Here is a 24,497-nt window from a genome sequence, read left to right on the forward strand (position 1 = left end):
CTCCCAGGAAAGCATAGAAATGCTGCCCATTTCTTTGTTTTTGCCTATGAGAACATAGTGCAGTTTTCATATGAAGTGGAAGTAGTCAATGTCATGTGACCCATTAAGCCACAAGTTTGACATTTGGCCATACCAACTGGTATTTCTTGGAGCTAGAATGGACCATGTTTGGACAAGAGTAACATTTGAAACCTGCCTTGACAGAAATGTGTGTCTTTGTGGCCTAATATCTACCTAATGATGGGATTATTTTCAGTAGGACCACCAACACACCGATAACAAGAAATTAATTTTGCTCATCACACCATGATGACGTGCCTGAAAAATGTAATGATTTACAATTTCATGACATAAGATGATACTCTAAAGTAGCCAGAGATGTTTTTGGTGCCAGCCCCTGGTGGTTGACAGAGATGATGTACTTTTTGGCACTTCCTTATCTGAAGGCTGATAGCTTTAGTCATCGTTCACTTTCTTTACGATCAGAAACAGCCATTTGGTTTGAAAAAAACTTTACCAGAAACGTCACATGTCAAATGCGACCAGGGGTCTGGTGTTCACGCTCAGTTACAGTTTGCAGATTATGGATACGCAAAAAGGCAAGTAATAATGTAAATTACATCCATGTCCAAGACACAGTAACACTGTTCTGAAAGACATGTCCATTCTCATTTGAAATAATATTTTTTAATGTTATCACAATATATTCATAGAATGAAAACAAAATTCTGTAGTTATCAGTCTTCTACACAGTACCATGCATCAGAATTATTACAGTATCACAGTATTGAGTATGCCCTGGAAAAAAAAAAATCTAGTTTCAGCCCTAATCCTTAATGCTTTCCTCTAAGACTTTGAGATGAAACAAAGTCCTCCTCTGATATTGAATGGAAATATGAAAGTAATGTCAAACATGTTTAGATCCATGAGCTCCATGTGTCTTTTCTGTGTTTCTCTGGATATATTTCCTCAGACACACTGTATGAGCCATATCTATTCATAGTGTTCTCAAACCAGCAAAGCTTTTAAGGACAATGAATACACACTGTACATAATTTACCTGGTGTCTTATTTGAGGTTAGTTTGAAATTTATTTAACCCTCAGATGGATTGCAACAACAGGAGTGTGTGTTCATCATATATATAACCACGCATTCACATACCATACAGAGACTGATTACCTTGGTTTAATTTGGAATATCCTTGATATATTGTAAAGAAAAATACAGGAAGCCTCATAAGGATTCAGGAAAACACATGGATAGTCCAATAAGCTTGGCAGATAAATAGCATGAATAAATATATAAATATTGCAAAGACTGATCTAGGAAATGTGATAGAAAATTGCATATTCGCTTCAGGATATTGCTCTGGCCTTGTTGCTGCTGCAGTTGCACAGATAGATATAAGCCATCTGCAGCCGCTCTCAGCCTGGCAACACATCCCCATCACACAAACCATCTAATAACTCATGCCAGATAGTCAGAAGCAACACAATATTACCTTAATCCCAACGTGTTCCCTCGGGAGCGACACCCAATCAAACCAGCTTGTCTTCTACCATCCAGATCATGTCATACTAATAACGTTACACACTCAGACAAGCTTATAGGATTACTGCCTTCTCTGGAACCTAGAATATGTGCTAAAAACAATCATGTAAAGGAATTGCAAGATGATTATGTCATATATATATAACAAACTTGTTATGTAACGGCAAAAAAATCCCAACAAACCATATTTTGGTTTAATCTTAAAAGCCTGAAATATAAACTGCTATCCTCCACATCTTGAAATGCAGATTAAATTAAAGAAATCTGATGCTTCTTGATCATTTTTGCTCTCCTGTGTGAATAAACAGAAGTGATCTCAGTCATGTACAGTTATCCAGGAGAGGCAGCTGGTTACCATCAATAAACCAAGGTGCATTCATTTAGCATTTCAAATGTGCTGGCATGTGTTTTGCATTTTCTGCTCCTGATTACAGAAAAGGGAGAGGAGGTTTAGCTGATGCTGAAAGCCTCAGGGAAAGAGGACACAACTGCCTGCAGAGAAAGGAAGAGTGATTTGTTCTAATTTCATATTATCTATTGGGGGAGGCTGAGTTATCAGAAGAGGATAAAGTGAAGTACTCTCAGGCGTATCCCGACACAGTCAGCAAAAGTACAGAAAAGCAGCCTGCTTTGATGACTCTCAAACAGAAATGGGAGAAATAGTGTAGGAGGAAGACAGAAGCACAAGATGTGTTTGCACCAATGAGACACATACAGGATGAGACAGAAGGTGCAGGCAAGAGACAGAGTTAGACTTTGAACTTTTGAATATCAGAGTACGGCAAAACATTTAGGGTTCTTCGTGTCTTTATACTTTTGGGATGTTGCTGCTTTGATTGGTTTGAAAGTTCGCTGGAACTATTGTCATTGACGTATCAGGTCATATCCATCAAATTAACAAAACATTCAGGCTACTGATAGCTATCTTCCCTGCAAATCCAACTAAAACTGATTACAAAAGGATCATGCAACCACTCTAAAGCTCAAATATGTTTTGAGAGGTTGACAGGGTAAGGGATGCATTGTCAATGCAGTCCATTTATTCCACAACATTTCTTCGAGAAACTTTTTATTTAACTTTTTCTTCAATTTAGATCTTGACACACAATTCAAGCAAAGACAGAGTGACTGTGTAATGCTTTTTCATGCATAACACTACATTTAGAGGTAGAGCTGATATGCTTGTAAAAATAGCTAAATTCAATAGTTCTATCCTCTCAGATAAGCAAAATTGAATTGCTTTTCTTCTCAGTAAAGCCATATTCCTCAAATAAAAACCAGGATTCAATTAAAAGCCCGGCTTTTTATGGTGGCGGGGGTGGCGCTGACATGAACAAATACGGGCCAGGCAGAGAGGGAGGGAGGACAGAAAAAAAAAAGCATGCTTGTCATTAATGTGCATACCAAAGAAAATACATTGCAGCTTCAACCACTTTCATCTGATCAAATCAAAATTTTGATTGATCGTTTGATTCCTTCAATTTGAACGACATAAGATCCGTCTGTTAAAGTGTTGCATACAGCATGCACACACATCTTTCATGTCAAAAGCGCTGCCAAAGACTGGAGGGTTTCTATCCAATTAAATCCGGAGGGGATTTTAATTTGATGTGGTCCAGGATGTGTTAAGTGTGTAGGAGCAGCCTGGCAAGCTAATAGTCTGGATGCTTATTTGCTACTTCATTCTAGGTACTCTCGTGTCCTCCCATAGTCCAAAAACATGTCATGGTCATAGTTAATTAGTTACTCTAATTTCACCTTAAGAGTGAGTGTGAGATTGCATGGTTGTTTGTTTTGTTTATCTCTGTGTTGGACCTGTGATGGACTGACGACCTGTCCAGGATGTACCCTGCAGTCGCTGGATGGCAGCTAGGATGGGCTCCAGCCCCCTGCGGAACTGAATTGTATTAAGTGAGTATATCATTATGAATGGATGCCATCAAAATAAGTCAAGATAGAAAAATATGTCAAGTCATACTACCACTGGGAATTAGAACTAGAGGTCTATTCCAGCTAAAGAGCTGCTCTTAATAAAGACATGGTTTCCTAATCCATGAATAAGTAAATAAAGGATAAAGGCCTTGGGCTAAACATGTCGAATTACGCCATTTTCAATTTAGAACCTTTGGCTGTTGATAAGACAGAGAAAGCATTATGGTGCTAATGTTTTCTGAATTTCCACAAACTATAATTCTTTTAGGGTGGGTACAGACATCTGTGTTTTCAGTCAGGGGTATAAAAATCACATTTCCTCAAAACATTCATTCACAACATTCTGTTGTTGCCAAGTCAACGACAATTAAGATACTCAGACCATCAACAGTTGCCAGTCAGAAAAACAACCAAACTAGCACTGATCAGATAGCATTGTCAATAAGATAAACTAAAGCAACCAAACTAAAAAAACAAAACAACATTAGACATTATATGACGCATTAATGGTGGATCATGCCATAACACCATCATGGCTCCTTTTTTGTGATGGAAAAAGTGATTTTCTGATTCTAAAAGGGAAATTTACTAAACAGTAAATACATTTACATGTTGCAAGATTACAAGATTGTTGATCTGCAACCTCCACAATTCCATCTTTTCGGATCTTTTTGTAAAAGCTGTCAAGCATAAGTGTGTATTAATACAGCTGACTTCCTAGTAAAGCTGCTCTCATTCATATATTCTTCTCTTTCTTTTGTCAGATGACTACATGCATCAGAAATTGAGAATGCATCTATGCTGAGTGGCTCTCCTGCTTCAGTATGACACTAGCGCTAAGCACACTGAACTACAATTTTAAATACAGTTTCACAAGTTGTGTCTGAATTGCAAGTGATAGCATCAGAAACATCTGACAATGCCCCTTCCCAGACTTCAATAACATGAATCCATTATCCTGCCCCAAGGTCAGAAATTAATTTAAGTACATTTTTATGCATATCCAATCTACTGCCATGGCAAATCCTTTGAAAATGCCTCAATGAAATAGGAAAATGTTACACATTCACACCAAGTAGCATTAAAGACCATGAGCGCAGGGAAAATGTTATCTCATTGAGCAAAACTGTGTTCACCTTGAGGAGGTCAGCTTTGTACTCAGAATCAGAGGTCCTCTCAGGGGAAAAAAAAACTTAATCTCATTTAGTCTGGTATTTAACCACAAGAAGATCTATCCTGTCTTCTCTAAGAGTCTGTAATTACTGCTCAAGATCGAACACAAGGCTGGTTTCTCTCTCTACATTTGGCATCATATTTAAAGAATTTCTCCAAAGTAAAGTACAGAAGGCAAAAACGTGAAAGAAATACCTCAAATCAATATTTGCTCTGCCTATTGGGATGGGTCAATTTTTTTATTTATTTTTTTGCTAATGCCCCAAAAAGCTAATTTTGTTTCATACTTGAAGCACAAGGCATGACAATACGTAGGCAGAAGTTAAACAGGTGCCCGCAAATGCTTCAGAGTATCATTGTAACTGCAGGAAAGGGTTTTTAACTCGTTTTCAGAACTATCTTATTGCAGTCAGACTATAATACAAGTACATTCCACAAGCTACAGCTGCTATGTTTTTTTAGTTTGCTTTCAACAGATGGCTGATTTGCTACAAATACGATACCACCATTAAATATAGCAGCCTTGACCATGAAGACCATGCAGTATCTTAGAGATCTGTTTGACTAGATGAGAATAAATTGCAAATGGGACTATTTAGTTAACTGTATATATATCTCTTCCTCTGATTTACTCTGAACATTTGTGTAGATGGATGTAATCTGAGGAACTGAATTACAACAGTTACAACTTAGTTGTCAGGAACATTCAGTTTGTTTATGGCTGAAAACCACAACACAGACCGATTATCTTCCTAATACTAAATGTAGTCACCTTAACAGCAAATTTACCAGAGATGCAATTGAAATCTAGTTGAGTAATTTTACTGATTGAAATTCTTTGAACTTTAAAATGCTTTATGTTGTGAGCTTTAATGACTAAAACTCTTTGTTGCACTGAGGGCATTCAGCTGTTTTATTGGAAGAGAACTCTGAGAAGAATCTGGTCAATCTGGGCTCTGTTTTACCTTTTTTCTCTTTTTTTTAATGTAAATTTTGATTTAATGTTTACTGCTTTTAATGCTTGCCATTAGCCTGGCTGACGCATCCACATCTCGATGAGATGGTGGTCTGGGAACTAGGTGTGCATTTTCTCGTATTTGAGGCGTGGTTTACGAATGCCTAGAGCCATTTATTGGGCGCTACGAATGTCTATCAAATGGCGTCTGGTTCTTCCCATGCTGCTTTGCGCGCCATTCATAGCCAATTGTATCACTTATACCAGATGACGTATGTAGAGCGACAGAAACTCGACGAGGAAATGAAATCTTTCAACGTCAAACGTTGCTCTTTTTTAAAAGTAAACTTGCTTTCTAAGCTACTTAAAACACTTTCTAAAGCTGCATCGAACGGTAACGTTGTGTCCGCTGCCATGTTGGATTAACACTCTACAAGCTTCGGTGTCGCACATAGACGTCGTCATCGTCTTGCTGCCCCCCCCGTTCTGTGACTGGTTCCCTAACTCAGGCAAAAATAAGGGTGGTGGTTTCCAGGCTGCCTTTGCAGTGTGAATGAAATCGCGCGCAAAGCAGCCTGGGAATTCCCAGGCTGCTTTGCCATTTAATTGCGCTACAAATAAATTTGCCTTGCCTTGCCAAAAACACTCACCAATAAAAAACACATGAAAAATAACTTGGGGCTATTGCAACCCAAAGTCCAAGTGTTGCACAAGGAATTCTTATCTCAAGCCTTTTGCCCCAGCTGCGCTACCCTGATAAGTTCTATAAAACTCAGGAAATGGAGAGAACTGAAGAGAACTGACCTCAATTCATGCTTAAACTTGTTAATGAGTTCAAAGATAAAAAACAGCCTAAATTGTTTTTTTTGTAACGAGCTCTGAAGAAGTGATTATTCAAAAACAAAACATAGCTGAGTCCTGTATTTCTAAGTTTGTTCTCTTTTGACTGAGTCCTTTAAACATTTAGTCAAGACAGAATAATCCAAGGTGATAAGCAGGCTTTGATAACAGCACCAATGATTTTCAAATTATAGATTAGGCAAGTATGAGCTGCTGTATTTGGAATCTCTTGTTTTCCTTACAAAAGGGATAGTGTCCACAACATGACACCCCATCCCCTCCTCCCACCACATACTGTACTTCAAAATGTTTGATCAGCTTTCAATCAGCACAGTCCACAGTAGGTCTCCCGCTCTGCTATGTGTCCTCCATCAAGCCCCACATGAAATGAGCAGATCCAGGGTAACAACTTCCTGTTGTGTAAAAAAGAGTGCCAAAACATCCGAAAATGTCTATGAATCCATCAAGACTACCTACAGCAGCAGGTTTCAGAGAAGAAAAACTGAAATATGATCAAACCCAATATTCATCCCAGCAGTGAATATGACTGATACTGGGTTTCTTAACGTCACATTGCTGTGCAGCATTTTCACCCATCTGCTAAAAACAAATGTCTGCTTTCTCTTGGACAAAAACCTGAAGTCAGTAACTGTGGTTTGGTTGAAACGGTAGAAGTACAAATTATTATTTCAAATCAAAGGGGCCATTTTATGACAAAAATACCTTTTCTGTGCAAGAGCCCAAATATTTGGGTATCTGAGGGTACGTTCGACTAAAAGACATAATGCAACCCCGTCGCTGTGTTTTGGAGCGCCTTGGACTGAAAATACCTTGTGTCATTCAGTGAGCTGTTCAGATTTGCAGCTGGCTCATACGTCATTGTCCAGCTAAAACCACGAGCTGAGGCTTGCACACAAACTGTTCTGTTGTCATCTGCAAGAGCCAGCACCCCTAGTTACGTTAACCCCCAGCCTCAAGGGATAAAGCAGCTCAGCTAAAATACTTTATCTTTTAAATCAAATCAAATCAAATCAAATTTATTTGTATAGCACATTTCATGTACAAACAGTTCAAAGTGCTTTACATAAAATAAAAGCATTGCAGCAGGGAGTGCAAGAAGCATTAAAAATACATAAAAGAATATAAAGAGAAACAAATAAAATCATTTAAATTAATTTAAAATCAGGCAACAGTCTAGATAAGTTAAAAGATATTTCATGCATAGACACATGAGAAAAGAAATGTTTTTAACCTGGATTTAAAAATGTCTACATTTGGTGAAAGTTTAATCTCCACTGGCAGTTTGTTCCACTTGTTTGCAGCATAACAGCTAAATGCTGCTTCTCCATGTTTAGTCTGGACTCTGGACTGGACCAGCTGACCTGAGTCCTTGGATCTAAGAGCTCTGCTGGGTTTATATTCTCTGAACATATCACAGATGTATTTTGGGCCTAAACCATTCTGGGATTTGTAAACCATCAGCAGGCTTTTAAAATCTATTCTGTGACTGACTGAAAATGAGCACAAAGATGTTAGTCTGTGCCAACAACTTCTGGTTGGATTCTTTTTAGCCAACCTGAGACAGTTCAATGGATGACTCGTAAAGATATTTATATATAAATTTACACTGGTTTCTTATGTTTTTTAATGTGCCTGTCACTGCTATCAGAATCCTCTCATTTTCAGGCAAATGAAGCATACTGCATTTAACATGAAACACAGTTTGCAGTGTCTTTTTGACCCACACTACACTACAACCTTGATACACTTACCTGATGGTTGAGAATCAAATTCAGGGAAACACATTAACAGGGAATAGACACTTTAACAGGCAGCTGCTGCCCCGCATGCAGCATGATCCTACATGATACAGAAATACATGAAACCAGCACCTAAAGACATTTACCTGAGTCAGCCCTGAATGCCACAAGGCTACCCCCACTAAACAATGTAGATGCAGCCACAGCCGACACACTGTGCCAGAGGCAGCCAGATATAGCTCTGAGACCACATTAAAAAATTGAGGGCAAAGCCTTTGATCACAGGAGATGGTTGATTCTGCAAGGCAATATGGGGGAAACTGACACAAGGAGGAAATAGGGAGCAAAAGGCAAAGCAAGAGGGCCAAATATATAGATGCACTGCTTGCATAGATATATCTGCTGTTCATACAGTTACAATAATCTTGTGATGTCCATCTTCCATAGTAACGTGCCACCTTTTGTGCACCTGTTTGTGTAAACCCAAACAAAACAAATACACACAACTCTTGGGCAGCAACTCAATCGATGATGGTTTCCACTTAGACTTAATCAATAGATGAGCAAGTCAGATAGAGAGAGTATTGTACTTGACCTCGCTTAGAAAAGGTATTCTCTACATGAAGAGGGAGACCATTTTGCCATTGTGAGCAGAAGGTTACTGAATCATCCTGATGTTGTAACTAAAGCGAACACACCGGAGCACAAGCCACGAAAAATAAAGCTGACATCTAGATATATTCATTGGTAATACCACACCTGCCTGTGAAAGGGCTTGTCAGACCAGCCAGAGCGCCTACCAGTCATGCAAATAGATCAGTTCAACACTCAGATGCACAAGTTATTGAGTTGATTAAATTTTCATTGAGTGCCATATTCCAGGGTATTAGAAACAACAATGAACACAACAATAGAAAGTCTGAGATCACAACAGCAAAGAATGACTCCAACCTAAGCAAAAGCAGTCATAGCTCAAAAGAAATAAGCATTTTCACTGTAAACAAGCAAATGTCATAGCTTTAACTGTTACAGTCCCAACTTAAAAACTAACAAAGGCCTTGCTTCTACTTCCAGACATAAAGGGTTCACAATTATTTGATGCTTTCAAATCATGCATAAGCAGCCTTCTTATTCAAAACCAAAATCACACACAAATTATTTAGGGATTCCAATGTCGCAATTTCCAAGAGGAGGTACCAACTCGTCCAGTGTTTCAGGCCACTACCTGATCTAAAAACAGATCACATTTTGTCTCTGGTTAAATGTTTTTACGTGACTGTTCCACCAAATTTGACCTCAAGCCCGTGTAACCTTGAAAGATGTGCTTTTATCTCCCCCTGTCCCGGGAGGACAGAAAGAACAGTGAGTCATTGCTTCAATGGTTTTCAGGGACCAACGTGGAGAGCTAGTAGTCTCAAAATCTCTGAGGCATCAGATTCTGGATCAATGAAGATTTTGCGTTGCAATTCCCACAGCTAGTTTATATCTTCCTTAGAGCCAGGCTTTGACCTCTGATGGGAAGGTTAAAGCGAGGGTAGAATAGAGCTTGAGAGAAGATGGAAACTGTGTAGTGTTTTAAACGCTTGCACGAGCTTTCAGCCCTCTCCTTAGTCCTGCTAAGTTCTCTGCCCAATCAATAGAAAAGTCATTTTAAGTTTTCCTTGCAGAGAACTAGAAACGTCATTATTTCTCCCATATAATAGACCTTTAGATGTATCACCTCTGTCTCTGCAAACTTCTGTTGGACAAAACTTACTGCTGAAGCATGTCATGGATGTTAAACATGTGTACAAACAATACACACAAACAATATCTTCAACAAGACTCATGCAAGCTCAAATTAACAGTGACAAATATTCAGTGGTAAACATCAGCAGAAATGAATAAAAGATGTTCCTGCATAGCAACACTGACACTTTAAATGAATGTCTTTTGGAGCCATTAGTGACATATATCAATACTGATATGTTTCCTGTATTTGATTGTGGTACCTCAATATAATAATAATAATAAATATAAATATAAATATACCTGATGTATACGGCTTTCTTCAAATACAAAAATAAAATTTTAATCTAGAAAAAAAAAATAGAAGGAAGGAAGGAAGGAAGGAAAACAAAATTAAATACAGAACTTTCCCCAATTCATTTCAACAAGACCAAATTAAAACAAATAAAAATGTCTGTGCCAGGTAATCTGATTCACAGACCTTTTATCTTTTCATCTTAACTTTTCTGGATCCTAATTCATCAACACCTGCATACTGCTACTGTATGAAAACTACTCGAATAATGTTAATATAAAATCAGATTAAGACATTCCTAAACAGTTTAAAACATTTACTTTAGCTGTTTAGTCCCCAGATGGACAATGAACCAAAACATACTACAAAGTAATCCAGGAGTTTTTGTCAGCAGAGTCAGTCGCATGATCTCAACCCGAGCTACATTTCAAAGAGCTCAAGATGAAACTAAACACAGAAAGCAATTCATTAAAAATTCTGCTCAAAGTTGACTTTTACAGGACAAACATCACTGTGGAAAACCAATAAGCTTCTGTATTATCTTTCCTTTGAAGTTTCAAGTGCAGTGATTCAGCTCGATACAATACAATATGTGTCCGTATATTGTCACCAACTGCATGTTGAATAAATAAAGTCTTATATTTTTACTGATATTTCATTAAGTGTGATATACTTAACTACTTGTGGGGAATGAGGCAGCTGCAAATCCTATAATTTCTTACTTTTGCTGTTTTCACTGAGTCATGACAATTTCCATACCATTACTGCTTCACTGTGACAGAGAGCTCTTTTCTCTGCGGGCAGCATTCAGAACCGTACATCTATAATGAAATGGTTTTCAATTTATGCTTTACAAGATAACTTGTCATTTTCAATCTGCTCCACAAAGACATCCACTAGATAGAAGAATAATGTCATGCATCTCACACTGACATTTCAATTCTCGTGGCCCCCACTCAATCCAAAAAAGTAAAAAAACTAGAAAAAGTTAAAAGAGAGTTCAAGCCTGATGGACTTAAATAATATATTCATTCTGTCACTGAATGAGATATCCCTCGACATTTCATTGAGTGCGACAGCATTAAAAACGAGGGTCTGACCTTGTCAATGTAGGCTCCATTGCAACAAATACATTAACGAAGATCCAGCAATTATGAATTTGAGAAAAGGCTTACAGAAATAGAAAATCTCTCAGAAATGTAGAGAAAATTACAAAGACTACTGAACAAATAAACTCATTTCATGCAATATGAGGGGACTATTCAAAATTAAAAAAAACACACTGACCCTGTGAATGAGGGTGAGCTCCTTCTAGCATTTAGAAACATAATGCTGGATGGTATGAAAGCAGAGTAAAAACCGACAAACACATCTAGCATTTTCAGCAATAGATTAATATAATACTGCCTTTAAAGCAAATTACCTCATTTCCATTCTCATTTGTCACACGTTGGGATTGACCTGGGCCACAATAAGCCATTACCACAGCGGTGCACGGCAGTTTATCTGGGCGGGTACTGGCTGGAGCAATGCCTATTAGACAGGCCGAGAGAGTCAGAGGACAGGCTGAGAGGGCAGATGGAACCTAGGTAATGTATTATGCATGAGTAAAAACTGTGCTCAGTGGGCCAGCTGAGGCCCCAGTAGTAGATGGACATACTGACCCAGCCAGAGCCATCACACTGCGGCCCCTCCCCCCGGTCCTCTGAGACTTCAAGCATCCTCTTCCATGCACTCTTCCACGACCCCGGTCACAGGTCCAATACTATTGGCTAATATACATAAAAGTCAATCATCTGTGTTGAAATATTCATTTGGACACTTCTAGGATCTGCATTTACGTGAGTATAGCAAACTTCTCATCTTAGAAAATGATTGGATTACATAAACTCAGCCAATACTTTGGATGTATACCAGTTACATCGCATATATGCAAGAAACATGTTAGAGCAATATTTATTTACACATCCTGAAGACATGGTGCATCTTACAGTAAGAAATATGTCGGGTTTTAGATGCTCTATGTTCTGCTGTGATACCAGCTCATCCCCTGGCAGTTTTGTTCTAAATGGGTTGGACATTTAAAAGAACAGTGAGAGAAAAAATGGAAATGCTTCATGAGCTCTCTTTCTGCCCCTTCTCCAGTAGTTTTCATAAAGTTTGCTTTGGTTGTTTTTGGTTAATTCTGTAGGCCAACCTTGGCAGAGAAACAATACTGACTCAATGATTACTCACTCACTACTCAAAAATCACATTTTTACACATTACAGAAATACGATACTGATATTTCCAAAGGCAGCAATGCTTATTATATTAATCTGCCCTCTGATCGATGCTGTACGCAATACAAAGGCCTCACAAATGCAGGATTTTTCAAGAAATTTCATCGCAAGCATTACTGATCTTCAATTTTTATCTGGAATTGTTTAAGTAAATGTGTAATGTTTGAGTTATTACCGTTTGTATGTGTCTGTGAGTGCGTCTATCTGCTTTGTTTTCCTCTAAGAGTGATGGGTGTGTCTCCAGCTCTCAACTGATGATTAGAGTAGAGTGGAGGTTCCACGGGGTCAGATAGATCTTATTTATCAGTGTCTCCACTCAGTCACTGTCAATGTCACCTTTACTGACCTCCAAACTGCATCCGCACCCCCCAAACTGTACCCTTCTCTCTCCCATTCCCCCATCACTGATGAGTGACAGCTCAGCTAATGTGGTCACAGCTGAGTACATCACGGGAAAGGGGAATTAGAGGGAGGGTCGGTAGAAAAGGCTCAGAAGCCAATCTCCTCCCAGCTTGACTGCAGGATACACACCATATGTGCCTTTGGTATAGAAGGAAGAGCCACATGAAGCAGCGCTGCAGTGAGCTGCATCTTGCAGGAACATAGCAGCAGCTATTATTTAATGGTGTTTCATGATACCTAAGATGAGGAGGGTGAGGGGAGTTGTGATAAACTAAAGCTTAGAAATACGTAGCTTAGAAATGCTTATTTCTCACTGCATTGGGTTCTAAGTTTCTATCCACAAGAAGAATTCAATGCAAAATCTACACTTATTTATTTTTCAATTCTTTTCCAAATGACCAGAGTACCAGTAAAAACTTGGTTCACCCATTCGTTAAAAATGAATAGGTGTCCAAAACAGACTGAAAATCACTATTTTAACCATATCTTAAACAGATTGTTCTAATTAAGACTTTTTAAGTGTTACTGTTGATATCTAAAAAAAAAAGCATAATATCACTCCTCTCGTTTTTTTATTTTTTAGGTTTTTATCTAAATATTGAAGATTTTGCATCTGAAGCATGAAATTCATATGTAAATTTGTATGAATGTCTTTGATTATTGACAAACAATTAAAAAAAAACACTTTTGCTTCCGCATTTTTTATTTTAAACCACAATATAATATAATTTATTCTAAATAGCAAGATACTAACAGGAAAAGTCCTCATTTTCAAAAAAAATATAGCAAAATAAAATATACATTTTTTTGTAATAAACCAGGAATCATTACAGAGCTGAGTGCTGTGGGTTAAGTTCTGACTTTCTATCCAAAACAAACAAAACTACAGGTGAAGGAGCACTCACCCGCAGTTTGTTAATATGGAAATAGCTGGTCATTAGTCTGAGCCAAACGAGCTGCTTCTAAAGTTTTCTTTCTGGCTATATTTCAATATTTTTAACAACACCGCAGCTTCGTTTAACATAATGTGGCACATTTGTTAGCTTGATATAATTCTTCTTAATTCTTGTGAAGAAAGTTGCATGTTGTTATCAGAAAACTGTTATTGTGTGATGACAGAAAGATTGGTTTATGTATGATGTGGTTTCTCATCTGACAAACAGCAGTGATGGTGAAGATGGTGAACTCAGGAGAAATAGAAGATGAAGTGTTTCTCAAGTTGATAATAACTGTGCTGTTAGTGTAGTGTGATTAAACACTTCCAATTTGATTGAAGTTCGCACATGTAGAAAAGTGAGATTTTCAGCTCTTTCCATTCATAGCTGCTGTTTTTCACACCAATGTACACTCAGCAGGCTAACAGTTGTTAACATGACATGAGGTCACAAGAAAACTGAAACTCTGAGGACTTTGTTTCTATACCTCAGGTGAGCTACAATGCCAACTTATGACAAATATAGTGCACAAACCTTTGCTCTGTCCCTTACTTTTACAGTCATATCTGAATGAAGCATGAAGAATGCTAACAGAAAAGTGACCAATGTTTGAAAGACTCAATCCCACTGCTTTAACAGATCGACAAAGCCATTAATGTTAGATATACCGTGTCTGAAAAAAGCTCAACTATTTGGAGTATCAGGTTAACTCTAATCTTAACCTTCCCAAAAATATATAATCAGAAATGGACTTTAAAGGGATATGCGTTCTGTGAGCCGAGTTCCGGCCTCGTTTTGGCGTTGACGAAGGTAGTCCGGCTAGTTGGCTGGGGCTTAAAAAATAAAGCGTCTTGCTTTTCATCGTCGTCCAATTGTTCATCCAAAAAAAGTCAGACCTCACAATCGCTTGGCGCTATTTTCTCTCTACCTTCGTATCACTGCGTGCTGTGTAAACCGTGCAGACCGAGCAGTCCCCTGCTTCCTAGCAGTAAACACCGTAACAGGTGCGGCTATCGACAGGTGGCAGCACACAGTGATACGGAGGGAGAGAAAATAGCGCCAAGCGATTGTGAGGTCTGATTTTTTCTGGATAAACAATTTTGTGATACAAATGTATTAATCTTTTGAACGCATTTTATTTTGAGAAGCAAAACACTTTATTTTTTAAGCCCCAGCCAACTAGCCGGACTACCTTCGCCAACGCCAAAATGAGGCTGGAACTCGGCTCACAGGACGCAGCAGGAGGTAAGTCAAATTTAATAAATGATATTGCTAATATGGGATGTCATACAGCTTCATGTCAAAAGAGGCGAACTATCCCTTTAAGAAAAGTCAAAAAGAAAGAAGAACTGAAACTGTGGTATCAGAGCTTAGAATCATCCATACCATTCATTTTTTTGGTTCATTCTCACACACACACACACTGATACAGCACTTCTAACTCTACACATAGTCACACACCAGTGAACTAATCGGGGATAATGTGTGCCTCAGTGTCTTCCCAAAGGACACTTCGACATGCAGACTCAGTAAGCCAGGTATCGAAACACTGACTTTCCGAATGGCAGGCAACCGCTCTGCCTGCTGAACCACAGCTGCCTCAGGTTATGATAACAATATTCATAATATATCTCTGGTTAACAGAACTCTTCAAAGCACTGCAGTGTTTAATCATCTTATATTTGGAAAATGAAGGACTATATCCCCCTTCAGAGTCATAGACGGCCTCTGCACAGAATAGACGGGGCCTGATCAATACAGAAAACACATTTTAAACATTTTCTTTTTCCATATTCTCCATATTGACACATCACACTACTTAATATTCCATAGAGCCTCCTTGTATCTGAGGAGACAAAATGGGCAGAAGTACATACTGATTGGCACCAGGTTGATTATGCATTACCTGCAGAAGAGGATGGTTTTCAAAAGAGTGGTGACAGAAAGAGTAAATTAACAAGACAGAGGACTTGGCTACCTGTCTTTCTGAGGAAAAAAGACAGGGATAAGAAGAAAAAGGAGAGGTGCATTCAGGGTCAGTCAGCAGTCACTCACCAGTCTTCACATGTCTCTTGTCCTGTTATGCGGCTGATTTTTTTTTGTGGGCTTTGACTACAAAATGAGCTTTTAAGCCGCAGAGAAAACAAACACTGAGAATCAAAGAGAAGTAAAAGCTAATTAAGTGCACTTTGTTTGAATCTGTGTGGTAAGCAGAGAAGGCACAGTATTTAGCCTTTTTCTTTTACAAAAAATGACTCCTCAAAATGGCTCAGTATGGAAGCAGCCATTAAGAGCTCGAAGTTGAAAAAAATGTTGTTGAACAAAGTACATGACATTTTTATTCAACATCTAAAAATCAAGTTGTTGCTTGTGCGGCACGCTCTCCAGCACAATTAATCTGGATTTGTGTAAGCAAATAGGAATGTCACTGTAACAAATTAAAGCAACAAGCGTGTGCGTATAAAACAGCTCAATCACACATCGCCACTTAATCTGGGTGCATCCTTCCTCCACTAATCAGTCCAGTGAGAAATCCAACTCACCACTTCCTCCTTTTTCTCCTCTTGCCTAACAAAGCTTATGTGAAATTAACAGAAATAACAAGCACAAAACAAGAGGAGAAAAGTGAGGAAAGGACAATACATGGCAAATGTGTCCAGTTATTATCACATCCCCATTGTCTCACTTTAAAGAAACAATAGGGATTCAGCTAATTTCTTTGTCAACGAAATGTACCACACCAACAGTGCTCAAACATCAGTCATCGAGCGCTCTTTCAGCTGCTTAGCTGGGTGATTGATGCCTGAGAAAATGTATTTTTGAGGACAGAAGGGTCATCTCTGAATAAGAACATGTAGAGGAAGCATCAATCATAGGTAATGGGGGGTGGGGTAGCAAAAAATAAACATATAAATCAACTATTGTAAGATTTTCTAACACTACGTTCTATTCAGCAGACCTGTCTCTACAAAGAGTATTCAAGTGGCTACTGACGCTGAAGTGTAACCTTGTTGTTTCACCCCTGTTACAGTCAATATTTTCCATCTCATCTGAGGTCCTCTGATACAGAAGCTCAAAAACAACACTGAATAACTTCAAACATTTTGCCAAATGAAGCATGAAATCTGCTTCTACAATTCAAGTTCACCTGTAATCATCACAAACAAGTTTTTTTTTGTCTTCTTTCACGCATTTAAGCGTCTTATTGACCTTTGGTCCCCCCAAATCACATTACCCAACAGATTATACGGTAAATTAAACATCTCGTTACAGATTTCAAACCATTTTTTTTCTGTTAAGAAAAGTGAAACCAAGAGCAATGAAGAACATGGTCTGAAGTGTTAATTTGCTTAATTAAAACTCCAAAGTATTCTTTTTTCTTTTAAACAAGCACTTCATTAGTAAACAGCATGAATGTGGCAGTTTAGGAAGATTCACTCAGAATAAGTGGTGACACTGGGATTTACACAGGACTTTACGCAGGGTTTGTTACAGTAGAATGAAAGCGCTCATGAACTTCAGTTGGTCAACAGCTCAAATCTATTACTAGAACATACATTGATGAAAAATTCACCATACAGTTTAACTTGCTTGTAAGCACCCTTTGTATCCAAGATGGAGTCAGAACTGGGGAGCTCAGAACACTGAGAATTTTGCCCCCTGCCTCCATGTGTGTTAATGAAGGACCTGTATTGTGTACCTGAGCATCTACGAGGAGGTGCCTCATCAGGGTCATGGACTTCTGCAGTGTTTCCTTCTCAGGAGGGGGAAAGGCCTGCTCCTCCTGCTCCAGGGACTTGGGTCCAGTCACCATGAAGCTTGCAATCTGGTCATTCAGGCTGTTCAAGGACTGTACAGCTAGGGGAAGACAACAAATAACAATCATTACAAACGAGCTGTGAACATGTGGAGCATTTGGTTTTGTTTGGAGGATGTTTAGTCTGTTTGAATGTGAAGTGAAGTCCATTTAAAGTGAATGCAAGTCGGCTGAAGTGATTCATAAAATCCTTTATACACCAGGACACCTCCTCAGAAACAAACATACGATTTCCTCCGTCTATGAGGATGGACTCTTCGTGAGCAGCAGAGAGCACACTGGTTTCCTACTGTCACACTGTCACCGATTTTCTCTGTCAACACCCTCTCTGGTCCAGAATGTTCCATGTCGGCCTGAGATTCATCCTGTTTTTGTTTCCGTGTTCTTGCCCTTGTGTATCCCTGCCAAACCCCTCCATTCAGGTTTCCTCTCCTGCAAGGCTCCCACATTGAAAGCTAGCCACCCCTACCGTATTTCCTCCTTCTTACACACACAGGCTTCCTCAACACACTTCCCATTTGCCATAAGCTGACCCTTGGTCTTTGAAAGGTCACCACAAATATTTCTGAAGCCACATACATGGTGGAGGAAAAAGCTATTTCCATATTTCAAGCTATTTTTAGTTTTAGTATCTTTTGTATTTTTCATGAGCTGCTTCGGTAACCCCTAATGTCTCATTACCTGTCTTGCTATAGTTTAAACTCTTCTAAAGCCACTGTCCATTAATAAAGGAGACAGAGGTGCAAGGATTGACCTTCAGCCCAGCAGTGATCTTCTATAAACTCCAAGTCAATACATTTGTTATGTTGAGCTGGAATCCTAAACTGGCACATTTTTGCCCAATAAAGACATGCAACCTGCTTAATCCATATGAGTATGATTGTAGGCCAAGCATCTGGATAAAGCCTTTTAAGGATGTAAATATAAAGCCTCTTTCAGACACTAACGCCCATACAAAAAAAAGAAAAAAAGAGAAAGAAAGAGCATAGATTAATGTGTTACGTAACTGCAAAATTCTTTCACCGCGGCTGACATTTTTAAGCAAATAAGCTTTGAGGAGAAAATTTGACAAGTAGGCACTGAAGGCAGCAGAGATAAGAAGGAAATGAGGGGATTGAAAAGGAAGACTGTGTCCCCTCGAGGTGAGAGTCAAGCCAACGTCAGAATAATGAATACGTGAGTAGGGTAATTGTCGCCTGAGTTCAGACACTCCAGCCACTTCGACCTTTATTACAGGGTCTTAACACAAATATATGAACTACAGGAGGCTTGGAAGCAGGAGTTTTGTCTTTTTTCTTTTCAGACTGTGTTTAATTCTGACTGATTAAAATGCAAAGGGCAACATCTGTTCTTCTCTTTAATTTCAGTGAATTTCACTGAAGTAATAAGCACAGTTGCACAGCTGGTTTGCGCTTTCAGTCGAGCTTTGGAGGACATGGTTTCGATTGCGTACTCTTAGTGCCCTCTGCTGAGCAAAAAATGGACATGCAAGTGAGTCTGATTCAAACAAGAATAGTGAAGAGTTTCAAGCTCTAAACCTAAAAATTGTTGTGAGCCTCCACAGCTTTAAGATGAAAAAGAAAATAGATCATAATATATAGATTATATATAAATGCATATTCAGCATCGGTATTATTTTAGTCAGTTTGCTCAAAATAAGAAGAGAGCATTTTAGTGACAATGTGGACGGTTTGTTAGCTTAAATGTCTGTCTACTGTACTCAGTAGCTACTGACGGAAGTTCACCTGTACTATTTATTTCCTTTCGATACAACATCTTTACCATAGATTTCACTTTTCTACAGGTAACAGTGCTAAGCATTGGCATCCACTTTTACGTAATTATGTCAATTTTATGAATAACCAGCTCATGAAAAAAAATTGAATAAAATACAACCTTTTTGTAAATCGATTCTTGGCTTGCATTAGTTCATATAGGCATACCCGTAAAAATTGTAAATATAAAGTGGCTACTGAGTGTATATGGCAAATAACTGCAGTGGGATCCTATCGTGGTGTTTTTATTCACTAAAACAGAAATCAAAAGGCTTCACTTAGTCTGATAAAGACACTTTAAACTGTATATCAAGCACTGCCAGTTTAACTCCAGTGTAAACAAACTTTATTGACAAAAATCTAAATTCATTGCCACTGATCATGAAAGCTACAGTATGGAGTGCAATCAATGCAATGAAATCAATGTTGTTGCAGGAGAGTGGTAAGTGGCAGTAACCACACTGACCATCAAAGGAAAACACAGACGTCAATACAGTTATCATTAAGCCTCTGAAGCAGCAAGTTACAACTGGATGGTTTGGAAATAACATTTCAATGACAAACGATTTACCAGTGTAATGAAAAACACAGTCAATGCTTTTCTTAAGTGGCATTCAACCAAAAATCAATTCAGAATCTGCACACATGCACACTTCATAAAGGACATCTCTCTCATTCTGCACACATAATCATTCCTGCACACGTACACATACCTTTATTCACGGTAGTTGTCACCATATATCAAAGATTACTTTACCCAATAGAAGCTGATGCTTGAACGATTTGAGCTAGTTCTTCAATCTGAGAGTAGTACATAATATTTTTTATAAGTTCTAACAAATATTGGCAACATAAAACTTTTAAAAAGTTAACTTTTCGTTTTTAAAAACACGTCCTTTTATATTCTGCGAAGTAACCAAATAAACTGCTGTGATCAAATGATCAAGAAACAATGCTGCAGTCTTTCTGCATCTTCTTCTGAAACCTAAAATACATTTCACTCGCAGCTTGCCTCCAGCAAATGTGAAACTGATGAAAGAGAGGCAGGGGTGTGTAGGTATGAGGGGAAAAGAAGGATAAGAACACAGTGGCTCGGTTACAACAGATGCAAAGAAAATAAAAGCTATCCCAGCTTAATGCTTGCAGTTTTTCTGTCTCTTTGCTTTCTATTGTGTCTCACCAACATAGGAAAGTCTGGCCTAGTCCTGGCCTATGGGGCAGAAATATGAAAACAAATAAACAGGAGAGGCCGCAGTTCCAAACCCTCACATCCTTTATCTGTTCAGGTGGAAGACGTCTGCATGCCACAGGGAGGTAAGATCATTTCCAATAAAAAAGGTCTGGAAGAATATATGAAACAGACCTAATGAGATAAGGTGCAGTAGTGAGAATATAGTTGAGTTAAAAAAAGGCTTATTTCATTGAAACGGTATGCAGCACACACAAGTTCTTGGAGAAATGTTGAGAGACACGAAGAGTCATGAGCCGGAATGCACATTTTGCTTCATGCATAATAAAAAATTTCTTCCTACATGTGAATATCGTGCATTTCTTATTATTATTAATAATAATAATAATAATAATAATAATATGGGGGCTGGCAGTTCTCAAATGGTAAGTAATCTTTTACATTTCATTTTTATGTACTGACTGACACCCTTATAGAGATACTATTACTGTTATGGTTGCCCTCGACCCAGTAGGCTTTGCTGGTGCCGATTCTATATGTGAGACGTTTTTTGGGTTGGGTTTTTTTTGCGAGCAGGCAATTTGTGTTTTATTAAGCTTGAGACTTGCTATCTTTAGCAGCAACATTTTGTAATTTACTGTGTGTGTATTAGCATGTAGGTGGAATGTGAACATTAAAATTAATATTTGATCTTGTTTTTATGACATGTTCAACACTCCTTGGAGTCTTGGTAGTTTTTAATGTCTGTAATTTATACTGAATTTAGTTTAAACACCTCGTGCTACTGTTTCTGTCAGAAGTGTGAATAAAGAAAAATGAATTGTTAAATTTATACTGTTGCCCTGTCTACTCACTCCTGCTGAAGTGCTCTACCTAAGGGACTTAGGTTTTAATAAAGTAAAGAGTTTACTGGCTCCCATAATTTGCTCTGATTTATTTGGCTCATTTGTAAAAACAAAAAAAACCAAAAAAATAGCTCACAAATTTCTTCACATTTCTTTACACAGGTAAAGAAAAAAGTGCCTTTTAACCTCATTTAGGTTCTACAAAGGGCTTTCCCATTTGCTTCTCTTTAATGCATTCACATATAAACTCCTACAGCGGTGAAAGACTGTTTTCATTACACACCAATAAGGACACTTCCACACATGGAGGGCCTGGTGATTGAATCATCGTTAGCCTCTGCCCACTACCCATTAAACCAGAACTTCAAGCTTTGCATAGAGCTTTTCAATAGCCACATAATGAGGAAATAATTCTGTATCGAACCAGAGAATACTCATTTTGTGTTCACAGTGGTGAACTAATTCCTTTGGTGCTCAAGGCTTGTAGTTTATTTTTTACACTATTAAACACAACTTAAAGGAATCCCTTCTTGTACATCTGGCAAACGGGCAAGATTGTGCAATCTGTAAAAATAAAGCTCTGGTGATATTCTGAGCTCAAGTACAGATCCAATCATCAATCTATTTTCCATACCCGCTTAATCCTAATCAGGGAAGCGGGGAGAGGCCCATCCTGGAGCCATCAGCTTCATAACTTCGATGGGCGGGGTGCACTGGACAGGCTGCCAGTCTAAGTATAGATCGAAATCCTATCTTCATAACTACGGTTGGGAAACTGTTATCCAGCTCTGGGAGGCTGTCGGTTAAGTTCAGTGATTAAAGGTTAAATAGATATATATGCATATTTACATGTAAAAAAAAAATCCATTTTACGAGTACATCTCACAAAACAGGTAACTATAAAAAGAAGACATTTAAAAAGGAGTGTGAACTTTAGGCCAGAGAAGAAAACTAGAACACAGAGTCAAGGAGTGGTGGTTAAAGATCAACAAATGTGAGGTGCTTTGGAGTGAAACTGTTGATGATAATCTTAAAACTTTACACAGAGTATACCTTTTTAAACGCAAGCAAAAGCACTTGACCACAGCAGATGAGCTGGCTTGGCAGCACTGCTATCCAACGCTGCCCCCTGTCGCCAACAATAAAACATCACAACACCAGCCTTTAAGTCTTAATGCCCATAAATGCAACATTGCTTACAGCACTCGCATGATTTTCCCCACACTGTGAAATGAATGTAAATTAAGAAAATACATCATTGGACTGAGAACCATTCTTTGGCTCATAAAACATGAGCGGGTGCACTGCATTAATCTGTAACAGGATGAAGATAGATAACCTGATAGGGATGGGATGTGATTCACATGCACAGGAAAGAGAGGGGAAGAGCAAGCGAAACCTCCACAGCCATCTTTGCACATGAGAGCTACACAAATTTGGAAAATCTATTTATGCATGAATCTAAAAGTTAACAAATGTTTCAGCAAAGTGTTTTGGCATCAGCAGAGCCACAAAACACAACCGGGGAAACAACGGTAACCCTGTCGAACACTGACTATTCAAGTTTCTTGTTCAGGCTTTTCTGAAAGGTGGAAGATGTCCTATGAAGGATAGTGCATCAAGCCCTGTTGGAAAACCTTGTGATTCAGAGCTATTTTAATAAGATGAAAAGATTGCTCAAGATTATTTTTGGCAAATTAATTGACAATGAAAATGATATGGAGTTGCAGCTATGAAGCAAACTAATCAAGAGGGCATAAAAATGTGTCCTGCTACGTGAAGATTTACTGCTTATGATTCAACTACAAATTAATCTCAGCATGAACGGCACAGGAGAGATTTGAACATTTCTGTGTCGACAACATGTAAACTGCAGATCATGGATATATGCCAACACATTATGCATTTACAAATAACCATAATGCCATCCCACCCACACATGATTTCCATGCTGATGACAAAACAAAAAACAAAAAACAGGGATGGTGTGCAAACAGTGAGGTACACACATCTTTGGTTTGGTGGAGCAGAACCCCAGGGGTTGTGCATCTGCGAAACGGGGAGGCAGAACTCTCATCTCTGCAGAGCTCATTAAACCCCACTAATCGTATCTGTTACTGCTGTACTGGGTGGAATAAAGGGAAAGAAGCAGAAATGGGATGTGGTTTCCTGGAGGTGCAGGGCTGTGAATTTTAAAATAGTTTGTGTTTGGGTACATGTGGGTGTATCTATATGTGTGCAAGGGAATGTTTGATAGCGAAATCTGGCAAAGGCTCACCATATCTACCCATTTCTCCCTCCAGCAGAGAATACATCCCCCTCAAATTTCCCCCTCTCTGTTTCTGCTGAGCTTTATATGAGGCTCTCTTCATCTCCCTGTCCTCATTCTTGTGTTTTTGTTCTCCACTTGTAACACTATCCTCCAATGCTGTATGAATGGATTACAAGACCGGCTCTGTTAGCCTCGGTTTCAGCATGAGATATAACAGAATAGAAGAAGAAAAACAGTATCTAATATCTAAATACAAAGGCAAGAAATGAACAATTGCTGTTTATGTATTAGGCTCATCCTCTGTTGATGTGGCATTATAAACAGATCAACAACTCCGAAGTTAAAAGGAAAAGTCCTCACGTCTGTTTCTTTGTAGTCTCTGCTTGTTTTTGCTTTGGTCACAGCCGACACAAAACCCTGCAAAAAAAGGAAGGACTGAATACATACATCCCAGCGCCAAGTCTAGATGAGATTAAACTGTTCTGTGTGAACACACTTAGGGCATCTGTGGAGACTTTTCATAGATGCAGGGTGTTCTGAGTTTGTGAGCTTTAAAACGCATCTCTGAAATACAAAAGCTGACTTTAACTGTCAAAGTTTGGATCTAGGACAAGCATCTGGAGGCGCGTGAATCTCTCTGTAGGTGTTCGGTACAAAAACAGACGTTCGTTTGTTTGTTGATTCCAAAGTAAATCCCTGGATTAAAAACCTCCAGCTTCCAGTACAAAGTTGAACTTTTGAGCA

The 24,497-nt window shown here is 38.6% G+C and overlaps 1 protein-coding gene across 2 annotated transcripts in view; it reads right to left on the minus strand.

The window, feature by feature from the left end:
- The window catches only part of LOC142390762 (kazrin-like), a 151,341-nt gene extending 133,650 nt beyond the window's left edge, over positions 1 to 17,691 (minus strand). Inside the window, exon 1 of one of the 2 annotated variants that reach the window (XM_075476457.1) lies at positions 17,556 to 17,691. In XM_075476457.1, the coding sequence (XP_075332572.1) occupies positions 17,556 to 17,669 (114 nt within the window). In that variant the 5' untranslated portion in view covers positions 17,670 to 17,691. The remainder of the gene's footprint in view (positions 1 to 17,555) is intronic. The other variant, XM_075476458.1, reaches the window with a different exon arrangement.
- Between the last annotated feature and the right edge of the window lie 6,806 nt (positions 17,692 to 24,497).

This window comes from Odontesthes bonariensis, chromosome 10 (genome assembly GCF_027942865.1).
Source record: "Odontesthes bonariensis isolate fOdoBon6 chromosome 10, fOdoBon6.hap1, whole genome shotgun sequence".
NCBI classification, from domain to species: Eukaryota; Metazoa; Chordata; class Actinopteri; order Atheriniformes; family Atherinopsidae; genus Odontesthes; species Odontesthes bonariensis.